The sequence below is a fragment of the Podarcis vaucheri genome (assembly GCF_965113315.1).
Source record: "Podarcis vaucheri genome assembly, chromosome: 2".
Lineage (NCBI taxonomy): Eukaryota > Metazoa > Chordata > Lepidosauria > Squamata > Lacertidae > Podarcis > Podarcis vaucheri.
The window spans coordinates 20,608,400-20,628,227 of record NC_138760.1 but is presented as its reverse complement, the minus strand read 5'-3'; the positions used below and the strand labels follow the sequence as shown (position 1 = coordinate 20,628,227).

Below are 19,828 nucleotides of genomic sequence, written 5' to 3'. Positions count from 1 at the left end.
GATGAGCGCCCCAACCCCAGAGTCGGTCACGACTGGACTTGATGGTCAGGGGTCCCTTTACCTTTATCTTTACCCAGAGGTCTCAGGGCAGTTCACAGAAAAAAATCACAACATATATAATCAGAATAAAAACAACAACCCAATAACACCCCCCTCCCAGAAAAGAGCCACATTCTAAAAGGGTATAGGATCAACCAATGGCCTGGTGTAAAAGGAACGTTTTTGCCTGGCGACTAAAGGTGTGTAATGAAGGCTCCAGGCAAACTTCCTGGGGAGAGCATTCCACAGATGGGAAGCCACTGCAGAGAAGGCCCGTTCTCGTGTTGCCAGCCTCCACACCTCTCGTGGAGGAGGCACACGAAGAACGGCCTCAGAAGATGATCTCAAGGACTGGGTAGGTTCATATGGAAAGAGGTGGTCCTTGAGGTATTGCGGTCCTGAGCAATATCATGATCTAGAACAGAGGTAGTCAACCTGTTGCTCTCCAGAGGTGGACTGCAACACCCATCCTCTCTGGCCATTAGTCACATTGACCAGGGCTATTGGGTGCCGTAGTCCACAGCTTCTACAGTACACAATATTGGCTACCCCAATCTAGAAGATAATGTAAGAACAGACACACACCCCACTGGATCAGATCAAAGAACCATTTTATCCAGTCTCCTATTCCCACATGCCAGATGCCTCTGGGAAACCCACAAGCATAGCCCTCTGTAACCCACCCCACAACTGTCCCTGAACCCATGGCATTGTGTTGGCATTACATCACCACTTGTCCCCATTCCTGGCTTTAAAATAAGTGCAAGCAGAATTGATGGGGTAGAATAAGATGTGTCAAAACCTTCTGGTGCTCTTTTGGTGGGCCATGGCAACAGGCAGCAGCAGCTATTACAATGGGACTGCCGCTGGCACCATAGCAGAATAGACTGTCATCATTTATGCTATGCAGGCTGACAATATTATTTATGAGTTGTTAGGTACTTACAAATAAACAAAATGGCGACAGTGTCCTGAATTAGCACCAGGCAGCTGCGAACCACCGTTTTAACTTCCCACAATGCCCTCAAAGCAGCATAATTCCAGGGCATTCTGGGAAATAAAAAAGAGGGTTCATGGAAGGTGTCAGCAGTAGACCCAGCTGGGATGTTGAAGCCCCAGCAATCTGCCTGACACCAGCCCTGGATCCACCTCTTACAGGTATCTTAGCCACAAGAGACCTAACAATGTTGGTACAAGCATACATATATGATGCACCTAAGAAAACCTCTATAATGGAATTGCAGCTGACATTACAGCAAAATACATGCATTTTGTATCTCACATAGGATGGCTCTGTAGCTTGGTGGCCCTCATATAACTACAATGCATATTTTTAAGATCATAGCATCAGTGAATGTTGGGGCATGTTTGGAAGAATTACCTCTTTTCAAACTGGCATAAAACTTCCAAAAAGTTAGGAGCATTTTTTTAAAAGGAAAAAAAATCCAAATATTATTTTCCTTTACTGTTGCTCACGTTGCAATTTTTCCCAAGCTTTGCAAAAGTCTCTCCCCCCCCCCCCCTGTATTTAAAAGGATCCTGCTGAAATGCTTCAGAAAAACTAATTTTGTCTGGCTAAGTCTTTCAAATATCCTCCCTTTTACCTTGACTTGATATTTGCCAATTTAACGGTTCTGTTCAAAACAAAACACACAAACGATACAATAAATTGTGCATAAAAGCAAAGGAAACATGAGAATAAAATGATTTGATTATATGATGTGCCTTAAAACAAGGAGTGAAATTAAGTCTGACCCCCATAAGACTTAAAAATGCAGTGCAATTTCCTTTTATTTTACAGAAAATTGTGTGTATATAATCTGTCTTTTAATGTGCTCAGTGTATATCAACCGTTCATGCATCGATCAGAAAGAAACCAGGGACCCTTTCTGCCTGCTGTATTTGGATAGTCATAACATAAGACTGCTTTCCTCAGTCAAAATCCTCAACGTTTGCTTTCTCTCCTTGTTACTTTCTGAGAGTCTTTAACCAGTACCCTTTCCTACCATATTTAGAACAAAAAACTTGCAAGGCTTCGCCCATGTGGTGTGGTCAAATTAATTAAAACATTTCAGATTTCTTCTTTGTAACAAACGTGGGAATTCTACAGAGCTGTCTGTAAGCTCAGGGCTGTCTACTTGTGCTCACGTTTTATTTATTTACTACATGTGTATATCACATTCATGCCAAGGCATTCACAGCACTTTGCAGTTTAAAATAATGGAATGCAATCTGACAGAGATGACACAAAAAGAAAAGGGAAGATAATAAGCAAATTGTTGTACCGATTATTACATAATGATTGCAATTGTTTATAATGCAAATTGCTTGGAGGTTTTTACAATTAAGTGGTATACACATTCCATAATAAATAGCTAAACAGGTGGTATGAATGGCTGCGGAAGGAAATGGTTCTGGGATGGGAGGAGCCAACTGGGATGGGAGGAGCCAGCAGAGCATGGCCCACTGCCACCAAGTAGAAGGATTCATTTTGCCGGTGGACGATATTGCCAATTCATTGAGCAAAAAGTGGCTAGAGGGAGTCTTGTCTTACAGACCCTTTTCTGCTTCTGCAGGTATTGAACCTGTTCTTGGCCTTGTTGCTGAGCTCTTTCAGCGCAGACAACCTTGCAGCAACAGATGATGATGGTGAGATGAACAACTTGCAGATCTCAGTCATCCGGATCAAGAAAGGCATTGCCTGGGCCAAGATCAGAATGCACGAGTTTGTGCAGACCCACTTCAAGCAGCAGGAGGCGGATGAAGTGAAGCCACTGGACGAGCTGTATGACAAGAAGATGAACTGCATCGCCAACCACACCGGCGCCGACATCAACCGGGAGATCGATTACCAGAAGAACGGCAATGGCACCACCAGTGGCATTGGCAGCAGCGTGGAAAAGTACATCATTGATGAAGACCACATGTCTTTCATCAACAACCCTAACCTCACCGTCCGTGTCCCCATAGCTGTGGGTGAGTCTGACTTTGAGAACCTCAACACGGAAGATTTCAGCAGTGACACTGACCCCGATGGCAGCAAAGAGGTACGGAGCCATGCTTGCTCATAGGCCGCACCCTCGTGCCTTTGTTTTGGGTGACCCATTGCATTGCAAGAGGGAAGCAAATTTGGCCTTCTGGCCAGAGTGCGAGGCTTTGCAGCCAGCAAATTTCTCAGTGCAAATAAAATAGGCCCTCTTTACTTTGTTTGGCAAGATGAGAACAAAGGTGGCACAGACCTTTCATGGGTCATATACAGTGGTGCCTCGCAAGACGAAAAGTATCCGTTCTGTGATTCTCTTCGTCTAGCGGTTTTTTTGTCTTGCGAAGCAAGCCCATTGACGGATTAGAGGATTAGCGCTATTAGCGGCTTTTAGCGGCTTATCAGCTTGTCAGATCAGCTGATAAGCGGCTTAGCGGCTTAGAAAAGGGGGGGAGGGGGAAAAACCCGCAGGAACTCGCAAGACATTTTCGTCTTGCGAAGCAAGCCCATAGGAGATTTGTTTTGCGAAGCACCTCCAAAACGGAAAACTCTTTCGTCTAGCGAGTTTTCCGTCTTGCGAGGCATTCGTCTTGCGGGGTACCACTGTATATGACTAAGTCATTCATAATAATAATAAGAAGAAGAAATTTTATTTATATCCCGCCCTCCCCAGCCAAAGCCGGGCTCAGAGCGGCTAACATCAAATGTATAACATATTAACATAAAATCAGACAATTAAAACACATCCTCAAATCAGATCAGGATCAGAATAAAATCCAATCAGATGGCAACCCGCAGATTAGGGTTGGGGACCTTATATGCTCACCAGGCCCAACTGTTTGTACTGAACTTATATGGGCCTGTGAGAAAAATTGGGAGGCCACTTTCATGCAAGTTCTTATGAAAGGGGAGAGGGAGTCAGACTGAACCCCGACCAAAGGCCAGGCGGAACAGCTCCGTCTTGCAGGCCCTGCAGAAAGATGTCAAGTCCCGCATGGCCCTAGTCTCTTGTGACAGAGTGTTCCACCAGATTGGAGCCACAGCCGAAAAAGCCCTGGCTCTAGTTGAGGCCAGCCTAACCTCTCTGTGGCCCGGGACCTTCAGAATGTTTTTATTTGAAGACCGTAAGCTCCTCTGTGGGACATACCAGGAGAGGTGGTCTCGTAGGTACGAGGGTCCTAGGCCGTATAGGGCTTTAAAGGTTAAAACCAGCACCTTAAACCTGATCCTGTACCCCACCGGGAGCCAGTGCAGCTGGTATAGCACCGGGTGAATGTGATCTCCCAGCGAGGACCCCATAAGGAGTCTTACCGCAGCATTCTGCACCCGCTGGAGTTTCTGGGTCAGTCTCAAGGGCAGCCCCACGTAGAGCGAGTTACAATAATCCAGTCTGGAGGTGACTGTCGCGTGGATCACAGTGGCTAGGTCAGGGTGAGAGAGGTAAGGAGCCAACTGCTTAACTTGGTGGAGATGAAAAAAATGCCGCCTTTGTTATAGCTGCAATCTGCACCTCCATGGAAAGGGACGTGTCGAAGATTACACCCAAACTCTTAACGGACGGTGCTGGCACTAATTGTGCCCCCGCAAGAGATGGGGGTTGCCCCCCAATCCCATATCGTCCCGACCCAGCCAAAGGACCTCTGTCTTCGAAGGATTTAACTTCAACCGGCTCCCACGTAACCATCCAGCCACAGCTTCCAAACATATAAAACCACAAATCAAAATATAAAACCACAAAACATGCAATCAAAATAAAAACAACAACCCAATAACACACCCCCAATAGGCCTAGGAAAGCTCTCTTGCTGAAACCAGCTGGCACTAATTGCGCCCCCGCAAGAGATGGGAGTTGCCCCCCCCCAATCCCATATCGTCGCTCCCCAGCATACAAAGAACATACAAAGAACCCTGTTGTATCAGCCCAAAGGTCCATCATGTATCATGTAATGGGGAACCAGATTGGATAGGGATAAATCTTTTTCTTTCTAGTCTGTCACTTCTTCATGTGTTCATAGGCTTTCTACATGGAGCAGAATGCTAGGCCCTCTGTATTGTGTGCTTGGCTTAACACCACAATCGGTCTGCCTATGTTTCTCCACTTTTAAAAAGGGGGAAATATCTTCCTGGGCAGTGCTGGATTTACGTATAAGCTAAACAAGCTGTAGCTTAGGGCCCCACTCTCTTGGGCCCCTCCAAAAGAAATGAAAGGGGGGAAACTGGATGTACATTTCCAAAATATAGGATAAAAAACAAATAAAAGAAAACCTGCATACAGCAACAGTGTTCCGTGTTGTGTAGGCTCCTGTGATGTACATATTTTGTTATGTACAAATGGCTTTAGATACCTATTAGGTCCATAAATTACCATATATATTCAACACAAAATACAGTGAAAATTTGTTGTTGACAAAGGACAGCTGGACATTTAAAGGGCCCCATTACCTTCAGTAGCTTAGGGCCTCATCAAACCTAAATCCGGCCCTGTTCCTGGGAGATATTTGGTCCTTCCAATTGTTTCCTTCTTTACGTCTATTTCAAAAGTCTTAAAGAATGTACCGTATTAAGATGGGCTGATATTCAGCAGGGGTTAGACTGGGAAAGAGTTTTATTCTTATTTTATTTCTTTCCTGTGCTGCATATTGGCATGAATGTCAACGTTGTTTAAAAAATGGAGCTCTTCATTTCTCCCGGCTCATAATATATGTGTTTGTGATGTTCTTTCCCATTGTACAAGAAACTGGACGATACGAGTTCGTCGGAGGGCAGTACCATTGATATAAAGCCTGAGGCAGAAGAGGTTCCAGTGGAAGCACCAGAAGAATACCTGGATCCGGACGCATGTTTCACAGAAGGTGATTTTGAACACAGTGGGGCAAAATGGACCTTTTAACAATATGGCATCCATTGTTACCTCGGGCATGTTACCTCGGCAGAGTAGCCTTCCTTGGTAGGGCTGACTTCAGGCTTGAGGGGGCCTTCAGCAAAGTGCCCCCTAAGACCCCTGCCGTTTAGGCAGCCACTGTGAGATATGCTCTTAATTTATCTCAGTGCCCCCAGTTTGGCATCGCTCTGGGACATTCTGGGAAATATAAATGGCAACTCGCAGATCCAGCAGAGTTAAGAAGCTCCTAGGGTTAAGCTTCTGTGCCTATTTACACTTTTTTTTACATTCAAAAACAAGCTAAACATTTCCTGAAGAAGAAGAAGATGATGATGATGATGATGATTAATGATAGATAGTTGTTTATTTCCTTGACATCGGATGGGAGGGCGTTCCACACGGCGGGCGCCATCACCGAGAAGGCCCTCTGCCTGGTTCCCTGTAACCTCACTTCTCGCAGGGAGGGAACCACCAGAAGGCCTTCGGAGCTGGACCTCAGTCTCTTAAGGAATATAATAAAAATAAACCATTATTAGATTTTTCAGCCAATCTCTTAAAAGTCTTATTAAGAAATTTGAAGGATTAGACCAGTTTGAAGGGTTGGACCAGTTGATATGGAGCTGCCAGTGCATGTTCTGACTGCAGCAAATTTCGCTGCAACCTTTTATTAGAGAATTAAATCTTCTGCCCTGAGCAGTACTATTCTACAGGATCTTAGCTATGGAAAATTTAAGGTATTATGCACAAATAAAAATATTTTGTAGAGCAATGTCCTTGATGATCATGACAGCGCTGGGAAAGTAATCTATTTTGACCTTTTATTTTTTTGTAACGAAGCCGAATTAATTAATTATTTTTTATATAAAAGAAATAAGGAAATGTTACGGCTCTCGGAAAACCTGTGCTAATTTTCCATTTGCAGGCTGCGTTCAGCGGTTCAAGTGCTGCGAAGTCAGCATTGAAGAAGGGTGGGGCAAGTCTTGGTGGAACTTACGAAAGACATGCTTTCTTATTGTGGAGCATAACTGGTTTGAGACGTTCATTATCTTCATGATCTTGCTAAGCAGTGGAGCCCTGGTGAGCAGAGTTATATTATATTGAGTCTTCTCTACGTAACGCTCTTAGCGTCACTTTGGGGGTCAAACCAGACAATACACGAAATGTGTAAAAAGGCATTTCAAACAGCTGAGTGTGTGTTTGTTTTCAAAGTTAAAGAGCTGCTGTCAGGAGTGGGAAAGGATTGGGACTCTTGAGGTTATCCCTTTGTCTGCATGCTGGGGAAGATTACCCATCCCCAAAGCTGCTGGTCACCCAAGGATGGAAGTTTCCATTGGTGCATTTGCTCAATTTACAAACTCCGGAAATTCAGTTGTTGCTCTTACAATCACTTGGGCAGCACAGTAGTTGAGATTGTCTACCATCCAGTAGGGATGCGGGTGGCACTGTGGTCTAAACCACTGAGCCTCTTGGGCTTGCCAATCAGAAGGTTGGCGGTTCGAATCCCTGCAATGGAGTGAGCTCTCATTGCTCTTTCCCAGCTCCTGCCAACCTAGCAGTTTGAAAGCACGCCAGTGCAAGTAGATAAATAAGTACCACTGTGGCAGGAAGGTAAACGGTGTTTCCGTGCACTCTGGTTTCTGTCACGGTGTTCTGTTGCACCAGAAGCAGTTTAGTCATGCTGGCCACATGACCCGGAAAGCTGTCTGTGGACAAACGCCGGCTCCCTCAGCCTGAAAGCGAGATGAGCGCCGCAACCCCATAGTCGCCTTTGACTGGACCTAACCATTCGGGGTCCTTTACCTTAACCTTTTACCTTACCATCCAATGCTCCCCCCTTCTTCTATGGGGGGCCCTTGGTGTTCATGAAGGGACCTATGGACTTTTGTGGTACCAGTGACAACCATGTTCTTGTAGCGGTCGATGTGTTGTTTTTTTCCACCACAATGTTCTCGAAGTAAACACAGCTACTGGAACATTTGTTAAAAACTTAAAATGGAGGGTGAACAACAGGGTGAAAAGCAAGCGTAAGTATTGGGTATTGGGTCTCCCCAAGGCTGCCTGAGAATGCTTTGTGCTGACGCCAGCTCTGGAGTCACTTGCTATATTACTTGTGAAAACACCCTAGGTGTCTTTGACAAGCACTGTGAACAAGGGACTCCAGCAGATCTTTCGTTTATTTGGCATTGCCTCCGATACAATACTTAAAAAAGAAAAAGAAAATACTAACAACAACCAGTTTCTACACAACCAGAAAAGCATTGGAACCACTTTTGCATGGCCACACCATACAGGGTAATATCTACTCGAAGGACCAATGAAGTCCAAGCAAATTGCCTGCATCTTTCCAATGCTGATATTGCTCCTCCCCAAGGATTGGGCAACACTTGCATGGGAAGGAAAAAAAACCCCATATAATCCAGCTAGTGTCCTTCCAAGAGATAGACAGAGATAGACTGGAAATGGCATTCCACCCACATGGAAGCAGCTTTTGTGCCTCTCCAACAATACTTCAAGCGTTGGGAGATGTGTGAACTGTACGTTCCATGAGAAGTCTGTGTGTCTCCCACAAGTTTTTGGACCCAGTTTTTTTATTTCTAGCTCGCTCTAGCTGCCAGGAAAAGAGTGTGATGATCCTTGTTGCCTTGTTACTCCTTAGGCCTTTGAAGATATTTACATAGAACAGAGAAAGACCATACGGACTGTCTTGGAGTATGCCGACAAAGTCTTCACTTACATCTTTATCCTCGAAATGTTGTTGAAGTGGTGTGCCTATGGATTCGTGAAGTTCTTCACTAATGCCTGGTGCTGGCTAGATTTCCTCATTGTAGCAGTAGGTATCATTTTGCTTCTTCCAATCCATGCATTGGTTGTTGTTGTTGTTTTAGCAGGACTGGGGCATTCCTTTGCACAGATAAATGAGGACCGGCAATACCATTCCTGTAGCTTTCTAAATCGGGGCTCCAATAACGACAGGGGTGGAGAACCTATGCCCCCACCCACCCATTGTTGGACTCCAGTTACCATCAGCCCCTGCCAGTTTGGCCCATGGTCAAGGGATGATGGGAGTTGTAATCCAGCAAAATCTTGAGGGCCACAGTTTCTCCACTCCTGAACCAAGTGCTGAGAGTTCACCTATATGTGTATACATGTGTGAACAGGACCAATCCATCAAAATAGAATTGTTCTATGCTCTCTGCTCCAGCGATTCAAATTGCACGGTTCCATACTTTCACTTTCAGGCCTGCTTTTTCAGTGGAATCGGAATGTTGACTGGAATTGAGAAAAGGGCACAGAAATAGCAGACAAAGAAAAATAGTTTTGCAAGAAAATCTGCCTGCTGCTGCTACTGGCTGTCCAAGAGATAACTGAATAAGCTGCCAGAGAGATCCAATAATCAAAGTATTGGTGAATGGTGCAGTTGACAATATCTTTTGGAATCATCAGCACCCAATAATGCTGCATTATTCAGGGGGGAAATGAGGGAATAAAATGGAGAAAATTGAAATCTAAACGATCTGATCAGTTTAACAAACCAAAGACCCAGAACAAGGAATAATAATAATAATAATAATTTATTTGTACCACGCCCTCCCCAGCCAAGACTGGGCTCAAGGCGGCTAACAACCAGTAATAAAAACAAGTTGATTAAAATACAATTAAAAAAACCAAGATTAAAATACAACATTAAAACATTAAGATGCAGCCTCTCTTCACAGGAGGAGAAAGGAAAAAGAAAGAGGGGGAGGGAGGGAATCAAACTGATTCCAATCCAAAGGCCAGGTGGAACAGCTCTGTCTTACAGGACCTGCGGAAAGAAATCAGATCCCGCAGGTCCGTCTCATGAGACAGAGCGTTCCACCAGGCCAGAGCCAGTGTTGAAAAGGCCCTGGCTGTGGTTGAAGCTAATCTAACTTCCTCCCAGGACCACTAGGGTGTTGCTATTTATGGACCTTAAGGTCCTCCGTGGGGCATACCGGGAGAGGCGGTCCTGTAGGTACAAGGGTCCTAGGCCGTGAAGGGCTTTAAAGGTCAAAACCAGCACCTTAAATCTGACCCTGTACTCCACCGGGAGCCAGTGCAGCTGGAAAAGCGCTAGGTGAATATTGTTGTGCTTCACCCCAGAACGCCCAATTTGAGCTTGGAGTTCCAGTACTGATCAAGAATGAACCACATAATTGCACTTCTTCCGTATTACACCTTCCTCAAAAGCAAGGGTTCTCTTTCAGTGTTGCCGGAGGAGGTGCGAGTACATGGTAGATAAGCTCCCCCTGCGCCAAAGCTTCTCCATCTCTCCACCCATCTGCCTCAAGTATTATAAGATGCTCAACTATGTGCCTCCCTCCATGTTTTAATTATACTGTGGGGGCAGGGAGGCAGTGGAGGAATGGTATCCTTTCTGCAGGGAATATTTCTTTCCCTCCCTTGTAAGAAGTGTCAAGCAACCCAAGTTTGCTTGGCCTGCCCAGCCCACATTGAATGAGCCTGAGGGACAGAGCTTTCATTAGGCTTACTTGGGGGGACACCACCAAAAACTGGCAATCAATCTCTAAGTGTCCCATAATGTTTGCAACTACCCCCTGTGTAATAGGGTCCAATTGTGAATCCTTGCAAAGATTACAGACAGAGGTAGCTCACAATGGAGATGAGTGCACCAGTCTTCAATTGCCCTGGGCCATGTCCTTGTCTTCTTTCCTCTGGCGCAGTGTAAGCTTTGAGGAAGCTTAGTATCAAATGACAAGTTTAAATTAAATGTGCAGCTGCATTAGTATGTCTGTGTCACATCACAATGCCTGATTTGGGTGGCAGCCGTGAAGTGGGGGCAGGGGTCCAGACTGGGACCAAGGCACCCTTTCCCCCTTTTCCACTGTTAAGTTGTGGGTGAACATATCAGACAACACAGCAATTCTTCAAACAGCTCTTGTTTATTCACAGGCCAGAACAGAACTGAACTGAAGGGTTCAGTCAGCCTGCTTATATAGAGCTCCAGTACAACGTAACTGTAGCAATTTTCTAAAACTATCCAATCACTGAACGTCACTTTTGATCCTTTATTTGCATAACTATCTACAGTATCCCCCTGCTGGCCCAGGGTGAGAACTTCAGTACATAACACCCACAAGCCCCCTCCTTCTCACTGCTATTTCCCTGGAAGGGTAGCTGTGATTGGCGTCGATTGCAACTTCCCTCCTAGGAAAACAGCAGCTACCAGGGACGATTTTCCTCTCAGGGCTGCAGTGCAAGGAAAACTTTAAACCTGCAGCACAGCACCATTCAACAACACAGAGACAAAAGCAACCGCCCACATGTATTTAATATAACAATTAGTTTGGCTAGTTGCTTGTAATGGATGGCAGGGGTCTCTGTGACCATACCCTGCAACCTCCATGGGCCAAGATTGCAAAATGTTCTTGTGAACTCATTCCCTCTCTTCGTGGAAAAGAAGAACTGAAAGTGAGGTGATTTTTTTTTTTAACAGCATATACCTTTTTCATGGACACTACTGCTATGTGATTAGAAAGAAAGAAAATGAAACTTTCAGAGACATCTACTAAAATATTTTTATATTTGGCTAAAATGAAGTGAAACAAAAATCTGCAAAGAGCATCCTGTCTTAATAGCATGTGTTTGAAATTTTTGGTCCTCCAGATGTTGCAGAACTACAACTCCCATCATCCCTGGCCATTGGCAATGCTTTCAGAGACTGAAGGGAGTTCTAGTTCAGAACAATCTGGTGAGCCAAAAGTTTCCCCACTTTTGCTAATAGTATTATATTAAGATCTCTAAAATGGCTGCATTCTTTCAAACCATGTGCAAGTGGTATTTCTGAGGTATGGAAAAAAGTTATTCCATGTAGTTCTTTTCTGATTCCTGAAGCTGTGGGATATATTTGTGTGTCTCTTTTTCTGAGCAATGATACATTCTGTTCCTACTGTTCTGTTTTGATTTGTTTGGAAAAATGTGATTACTTTTCAGTTCCATATCAGAAACCCAACCATTATGCATTTTTTCCTGAAATTATTATTCTGAAAATTAACATTATAGGCCAATGTAAATGATCTGTTTGTTTCTTGTTAGTTTACTGCTAGCATTCAAAATTTTAGAAGGAACTTTCTTGGATATATTTAGTGCTATTTGTCTTTTCTTCCCCCAAAGTGTTTTTTTTCTTTTAGTAATAAATGTTGACTGTCTGTTTTTATGTTGGGGAAAGTTCATATCTCTAGCACGACTGCACTTCCCCTTGCTATTGTCTCAAAAGACAAGTGGAAAACTAAAATTCCTGTTAAAAGTCAAGCAGAGATTCTTTCCTTTAAACTAATTTCTCATTTTTTAAGAGTGTAAGTGTCAAGTACATAGGGACAATTACTGTAAATCACTTGAGATGCCTCATAGGAAGCAATTCATCAATGAAATTATTATTAATAATAATAATAATAATAATAGCAATAATAATTTAATAAATGAAATCTGTATATGCTAGTGTTGGAGGGGTTCTGGTTTTCTACCAGTATCTATTCAGGACTGGCTAAAACACATTTTTTTCACAAATTACAAAAAATGATCCATTTATTAAGCACTTTTACTTCTCATTTGTTTCAGCTAGCGAGAGTTAAATGTATGTTTTCTTCACTCACTGAACTCCATGGAACTTAAAAGAGCTTAATTTTGACTTGACCGTGCCCTATGTGAACACACTTTTTGAGGGGGGGGGATTTTTTATGTGGCCGACTATTAATATATTGTGCTTCAATTATGTTTTTCAAAGACATTGCAAAAACACTGCTGAAGTATAATTCTGGGAAGCTTACTATTTTAACTGTAGAGCTTCTTTTATAATTTCATGGGAAATTTTTGAAGCAGGAGTGGCTAACCCATGGCCCTCCATATTTTGTTTTTGTTTTGTTTTTTTGCTTGACTATAAGTCCCATCATCCTTGACCATTGATCATGGTTTCTGGGGCTGCTGGGAGTTGGAGTCCAACAACATTTAGAGGGACACAGGTCAGCCAACCCCTGGCTAACAAATACTATTTTTGTCTGTATCACATATACATGTTGAACTGCCTGCTCCTAATTTAATCTGCATTAAACTCGTGCTTATGCAAGCTTAAGACCCACCGGCTTGTATTGATTTAGATATGTAACACACTTTTCAACCATTAGGTCCTCAAAACAGCTTTAATTTCTACTAAATCCTTCCTTTATTCCCGTACTTTAGCCTTCACTATACGGTACAGTTCTACAGTAACTCATCCCCCCTCAAAACACTGCATAGCCCATTTCCTCCTTTCCTTAATTGGTTAAATAAAACCCATATTATTCTTATTCTTTCAGTTCCAAAGCACTCTTACCCAAACTTAGTTACCGTATTTTTCGCCCCATAGGACGCACCGGCCCATAGGACGCACCTAGTTTTCGGGGGGGAAATAAAGGGGGGGAATTATTATTTTTCCCCCAGGTGCAGGGCTGGGGGGGGGCGGACGACAGAAGGAGACCCATATGTTTCTCCTCCAGCTTCCAGGCAGGCGTGTGGCTGAAGGGTCGCTGTGCAGTTTTCCCTCTCTGCGCAACACCTCTCCTGCGAAGAAGAGGCGCTGCGCGGAGAGGGAGAACTGCGCAGCACCCATCAAGTGAAGCTGGAGGAGGAACTGAAGGAGACCTCGCTTCCATAGCCGTGCGTCACCTCTCCAGCCGGGAGAGGCTGCGCACGGCTATGGCAATACCCCCACCTCCCGCAAAAGCCCACAGGAGCCGCGCACCCTTTAAGGAGCAGGCGGCTCCTGTGGGCTTTTCTACGAGGAGGGAGAAGGGACTGACTGGCCGTGTCAGTCCCTTGTCCCTCCTGAGGAAAAGACCGCAAGAACCACGCGGAGCTTGTGTGCAGCTTTTGGGAGCTTTTCCTGCCTGCCTCCCCCCTGCATTCGCCCCATAGGACGCACACACATTTCCCCTTCATTTTTGGAGGGGTAAAGGTGTGTCCTATAGGGCGAAAAATACGGTACATGTCCTCAATAAGCTGGTGCCTTAAGGTATAACCCTTTGGCAGCCGTCTGAAGACAGTTGTCTCCCCAGAGCCACAGGTCTATTTTAATATATCAAGAGACAAAACAGGAAGAAAACCAAGGCCTCCTTCCTTCTTCTACCAGTTAATTCAATATAAATATTAATGAATTGTTAGGTGGGATTTTAAAATATCTCCCTAATAAAGCATACTTTGCCTACTGAATTATCAATCCCCAGACTAGGAGAAAGGTAGGGAGGGCAGTAAGCAAAAATAATATTCCCCTTAGAGATGCTTCATATAAAATTTGTGTCTATATCACCATAGCTGTCAACTTTTCCCTTTTCTTGCGAGGAATCCTATTCGGAATAAGGGAATTTCCCTTTAAAAAAGGGGAAACGTTGACAGCTATGCTATATCACCTGTAACATTAGTGTATTTACCACCTGTATAAAGTACAGTGGTACCTCGCGTTACATACGCTTCAGGTTACAGCCTCCGCTAACCCAGAAATAGTACCTCGGGTTAAGAACTTTGCTTCAGGATGAGAACAGAAATCGTGCTTCAGCGGCGCGGCGGCAGCAGGAGGCCCCATTAGCTAAAGTGAGGCTTCAGGTTAAGAACAGTTTCAAGTTAAGAATGGACCTCCAGAACGAATTAAGTACTTAACCCGAGGTACCACTTTAATAAATTTTTTGTGTAAATGATCTGTACCTTGCAGCATCACCATAACATGTGAAAGGGAAACATGGGAGATCAAGATTGGTCTCAGTTCATACACAGTCCCATTTTATGTTACCTTTAAAAGAGAGCAAGAGAGAGGGAGAGCAAAGATTGTTTCTATCATAGAACAGCATAAAAAACACCTATAACCAGGATTTAGTAAATCAACCTTTCTCCATTCTAAATGCACTTACATTAAAAACAAACAAACCCAAAACACCCTCGTTCTCATATCTGTTGTCAAGGCAGGAGTCAGGATCTGGTCATGAATAACTCACAAGGTGTCGGTGAAGTTAACTCTTTATTCAAAGAAACAAAAGAGCTGAGACCTAGTACACACAGCAACTCATCCCAGCAAGTCTTGCTCCAGTTGTGAGGACTGAAGGCCCCTGCCTTACCACAACTCCCTGTTTCCTCCTCCCCTGGGTCTGTCCCAAGCAACCTGAGACTTCTTTGCCGTGTCTGTTCCACCCTCATTATACCTCCACAGGTTCTGTGGAGACCAGGGTGGGGGGTGGGAGCTGGTCACATCAGGAGGGGGAGACCCCCTGGCTTCATCATCAGCCCACCTGATCTCTGCCTCTTTGTCCCCCTTCTTCTCCAACCTCTGAGTCTGCCTCTGAGTCTGAACTGTTCTCTACCACAGCCTCTTCCTGCTCACTAAACCCTGTTGCCCCTTTGGCTTCTGACATCTCCTCCTCCCAGTTTCTCCTTCTGACCATTCATCAGCATTCCATCACCAATCCCCAGGCACTGAGCCTTCTTCCCCTGGGGGTTCACTTAGGAGGGGGGGTCCTCCGCTGGTGCATACAGCCAGTCCCCGACACCTGTTATTTACAGAAATAAAACATCCAATTAACATCTTCAAAGCATAGTAAGATGTGTCTAGTAGGCTTCAACCACTCCAGGCCCATAGGGCATAGACGACATATAGACATAGTCACTCTATCGGCATGATCAGATCCTATACTTGTTAATAAAGGTAAAGGGACCCCTGACCATTAGGACCTCATGGGACAGGTGAACGACCCAATTACACTCATACGCAGCAACCGTAGTTGCAATGCTAAGATGGGAAGTAGCCCCATTGTGTGCCCATCCCTCATGGTTCCTGTATTTAGACTGTACCACAGCAGTGTAGGAATGAACACTGTGGGTGGCGCTGTGGTCTAAACCACTGAGCCTCTTGGGCTTGCCAGTCAGAAGATTGGCGGTTCAAATCCCTGCAACGGGGTGAGCTCCCATTGTTGTGTCCCAGCTCCTGCCAACCAGCAGTTCGGAAGCACACCGACACAAGTAGATAAATAGGTGCCACTGCAGTGGGAAGATAAACAGCGTTTCCATGCACTCTGATTTCCGTCACGGTGTTCCATTGCACCAGAAGCGGTTTAGTCATGCTGGCCACATGACCTGGAAAGCTGTCTGTGGACAAATGCCAGCTCCCTCGGCCTGAAAGCAAGATGAGCGCTACAACCCCATAGTCGCCTTGGACTGGACATAAGTGTCCAGGGGTCCTTTACCTTTTTTACCTTTTAGGAATGAACCACACGGAAGCAACAGCCACACTGCAAATGGTGATCTACACACTGGCCCCCAACTGACATGCATGCAGTTTCAAAGTATTATATGTTACTTTATTGATTGATTGAGTCAACACAATTTGTATACCATTTGACTGCAAAAAACCCTCTCTAGGCAGTTCAATGAAGTATAAAATAAAACATTAAAATGCTCCATTAAAAATGAAACAGTTTAAAACAGGTATTTTAAAACTTTCAAAAGACAATGAAAATAAACAATAGCTAAAAGGAGATTAAAACACATGTAACTTCTACATTAGGCTTGCCTAATCGAAATTGTTATAAGCGGGCGTCAGAAACAATCCTCTGATAATGTTTGAGGATATAGCAGGGATACGTGGGCTTTGCCTACTGATTCCATAGTGCATGAAGGTTTGCTGCATCCCAACCATTTTAGCAGTGGGTTTGGGGGCGCAAGGCAATACGTCTCTCTAATTGTACACCACCATTCTTATTCACCATAATGTATAGCATCTTACTGGAAGGACTAGTCCCCCTAGAATAATGAATTGCAATCCAGCATCTCAATAAAGAGCTTACAACGATTTACCCCCACCCCTTAACCGCTGCACACTTTTCAGTGTTTTTCGCTGTTGGCTTTTTTTTTCCACCCCCAAAGGAGGTGAGAACCTAGACGCTTCCCCTTCTCCCCTCAAATCTCTGCCGTGTCACGCCAGTGGAAATGAGCAAGGCAGGCCCTCTATCTGCCCCGTCTGAATGAGAGAACTAAGGCGGCTTGTGCAGTGTGTGTATTTATCTGTATTCTTTCTCATAGGTACCTTTAAAAATTTGTCTGGCTTAATTTAATGGGAGCTGCTGGGATCCTGCAGACTGTTAAGAGGGCGAGGGTAAGGTTCTTGTCATCCGTTTGGGCTCCTAACCTTCCGACAGACCCCGTTTCCGTCTTGTGTGTCTCTGCCTCTCTTTCTCTATCTCACACATTTTTCCCCCCTTTTGTTTTATTCTTATGCCTCTCTCAACCGCATTATTTCCTTCCAGGTCGTTTCAGTGAAGTGAAGTAGGCAGCTGGTGTGGTCATGGTCTTCGCTATCAATCTAAACGGGGGTGGACTTTGGGCCTGCCTGCAAGTCCACTTTGGGGGATGGATTTAAAAAAAAAACAAAAAAAAACCTTCAGTGCTAGGGGATTTATTCTAACAGTCTGGAACCTCTTTTTTTTTTCTTTCTTCCTTTTTTCCTTTTTTTTCTCTTTCTTTTTTCTGTTTTCTGTGTAGGTCTCTTTAGTCAGCCTTGTAGCTAATGCCCTTGGCTACTCGGAACTAGGTGCCATTAAATCCCTTAGGACACTCAGAGCTTTGAGGCCTTTAAGAGCGTTGTCCCGATTTGAGGGGATGAGGGTAAGATGCCATTAGCGAGCTGATCCTTCTGCATGCCTGTGGATTACCGGGGGTTTTATTTTAAAAGCATGCTAGAACTGATCAAACGGGTAGAAAGACATAACGACAAACAGAATCATGGTGCAGCTGCTGACTTGATCACCTCCCTCTGTTTATGATTCACCTTCACCCCTGCTGCACACTTCTCCCTTTTTTTTTTTTTTAAATGGTTCATTGGAAGAGAAGAAGAAAAAAAGGGAGATATATCAAGCTGCCTCATTATTGGCCCAAACCACATGTCATTTGTAGATTCTCTGTTGGCACTTGGCTGCTCTTATTTAGCCTGGCTTCTGATACTTCTAGCATTTTCTGGCTGTAAGTTTTGAAACAGGGAGAATCACTAGGTGCAAAGAAGCAGAATTTGAACCGCCCCTTGTTTTTTCTTCTCCCCTTCCCCATACAAAAAAAGGCTACGGCCAAAGGTATCAATCAGAAGAGGTCGAAAACCTGTATAGCTTCTATCTCTTGCGTGGGGTTACTCATGGCGGTAGGAAAGCACTGGTGGTTGGTGGAGGAGCTTAGCCATCCCAAAAGAAAAGAGTACTGGTTTAATTCCTCTCGTTTGCACCTCGTTGTTCTCAGTCCAGTCGTCAATGACTGGCAGCCTTGACTGGTAGTTCAGCTTCCCTCCCTATTCTCCTTTCCCCTTTTACCATGCTTTATGGTCCCCTTGTCCTGTCACGGCGATGTAAGCAACAAATCACAAGTAAAAGCACAGAACCTGAATTTTCCTGAAATTTTTAGAAGATTCCGCTGCCGAGTGTATCTGGTAATTTCCAGGCTTTAATGGGAAATGGCCATTTTGATGTTGCTGTATTAAAACAAAATGTTTGTGTGTGAAATAATCTCATGCAAAACCAGCCCAAGGTTACCCATCTTGGTCTGTATGCAAAGGAAATAATGCAACAGTTTCAAACCTAAACATGCTTATTAAGGAACAGGCTCCATTGAACACCACAAGACTTACTTCTGAGTAAACATGCATTGAATTATGGGTGTCTGCTGTATTATAAGTCAAGCAAGAATATCATTAAAAGTAGAAATGGGATAAAGGTGGGGAGAGAATTGGGAGATGACGTAATGAAGAACTACAACTACTATGCAAAGACCTAAAAAAACGTGTTTGATTTCAGAGTTCAAGATCTGAGCTATTCACACCCAAAATAGGGTTAGAAAGATGCAGTGTTTAGCATGATCCTCAGCATGTTTAAGGCATTAATCTTTACCATGTCTGCTCAGGAGTAAGTACTATTTTAATTCAGTGGGGCTTACTCCCAGGTAAGTGGAGTTAGGGTTGCAAATTAAGTCCTGCTGATTTCAAGAATATTTGCTCTCCCAAGTAAGTGTTTATAGGATTGCAGCCTCAAAGAGTATAGGTAACTTCTATAAGGGAAAAAAAAGTTATTAACAGGTAGCTCAGACCATTCAGAGAAACCACAGATATTCTCTATTTGAATTTTTCATCCTAAATATTATGTAATATGCCTCCCACGTAAAACATTCCCTGGATAGAAGCGTGGCAAGCTCCCAACCCCGACCCCCCACAAGGTTAAATAAGACACTTGACAACAGTATTTTAGGTTAATGGGCTAAAAACGGCCACAACTTTATTGGCTACAGATTGTGAGCGGTATTGGCTTAGGCATTGGACCTAACCGACTATCTGACTCCCACCCATCTGTGCAGAGTCTGGGAAGGGTTAAACACCAGTAGGGGCAGTCCTGCTGACGTACATCAACTAGGAGCTCCCCCGGGGCCACCGATAGGGGTCGTGCCTTAGGCCGTAGTTTCCCCAGGCTTCGGACAGGGCCAGGCCCCCGGAATCCTTTAACGGAATACCCTTCAATGTGCGGGGCAGGTGATGGCACTACCTCCCCTCCTCTCTTCTCCAGTAGTATTCCAATGCCTAACCGCCTAACTTTATCAAGTTGTGAATATTTGCTATGAGGTAGGCAAAAACCAAGTGGCCGGTGACAATTTGCCAAGTAAAAGAAGTCCTAACAGGCCCCTCAACGGCAACCAACTGAAGTCGATAGCAAGGTCAAGAGATGAAAAAACCTAAAGGGCAGGAGGGTGGGGAAACCGGAGCAGCTGGAAGCGCGGAAAGGGGTGAGATTCCCGCTGCGTCCTGCTTAAATCAAGCAGGCCACACTCCCAGCTTGGTTGCCTGGGCAGTGACGCAGCCGGGAATCCCCCCCCCATCGCGCAGGGCTGACCACACCCTTGCG

The 19,828-nt window shown here is 44.5% G+C and overlaps 1 protein-coding gene across 1 annotated transcript in view; it reads left to right on the top strand.

Moving 5' to 3' along the window:
- SCN8A (sodium voltage-gated channel alpha subunit 8) overlaps positions 1 to 19,828 on the top strand; it is a 113,306-nt gene that overhangs the window by 69,987 nt on the left and 23,491 nt on the right. The window contains exons 17-21 of the mRNA XM_082212339.1: positions 2,616 to 3,086; positions 5,757 to 5,874; positions 6,826 to 6,980; positions 8,560 to 8,733; positions 17,439 to 17,561. Coding sequence (XP_082068465.1) covers positions 2,616 to 3,086; positions 5,757 to 5,874; positions 6,826 to 6,980; positions 8,560 to 8,733; positions 17,439 to 17,561 — 1,041 coding nt within the window. The remainder of the gene's footprint in view (positions 1 to 2,615; positions 3,087 to 5,756; positions 5,875 to 6,825; positions 6,981 to 8,559; positions 8,734 to 17,438; positions 17,562 to 19,828) is intronic.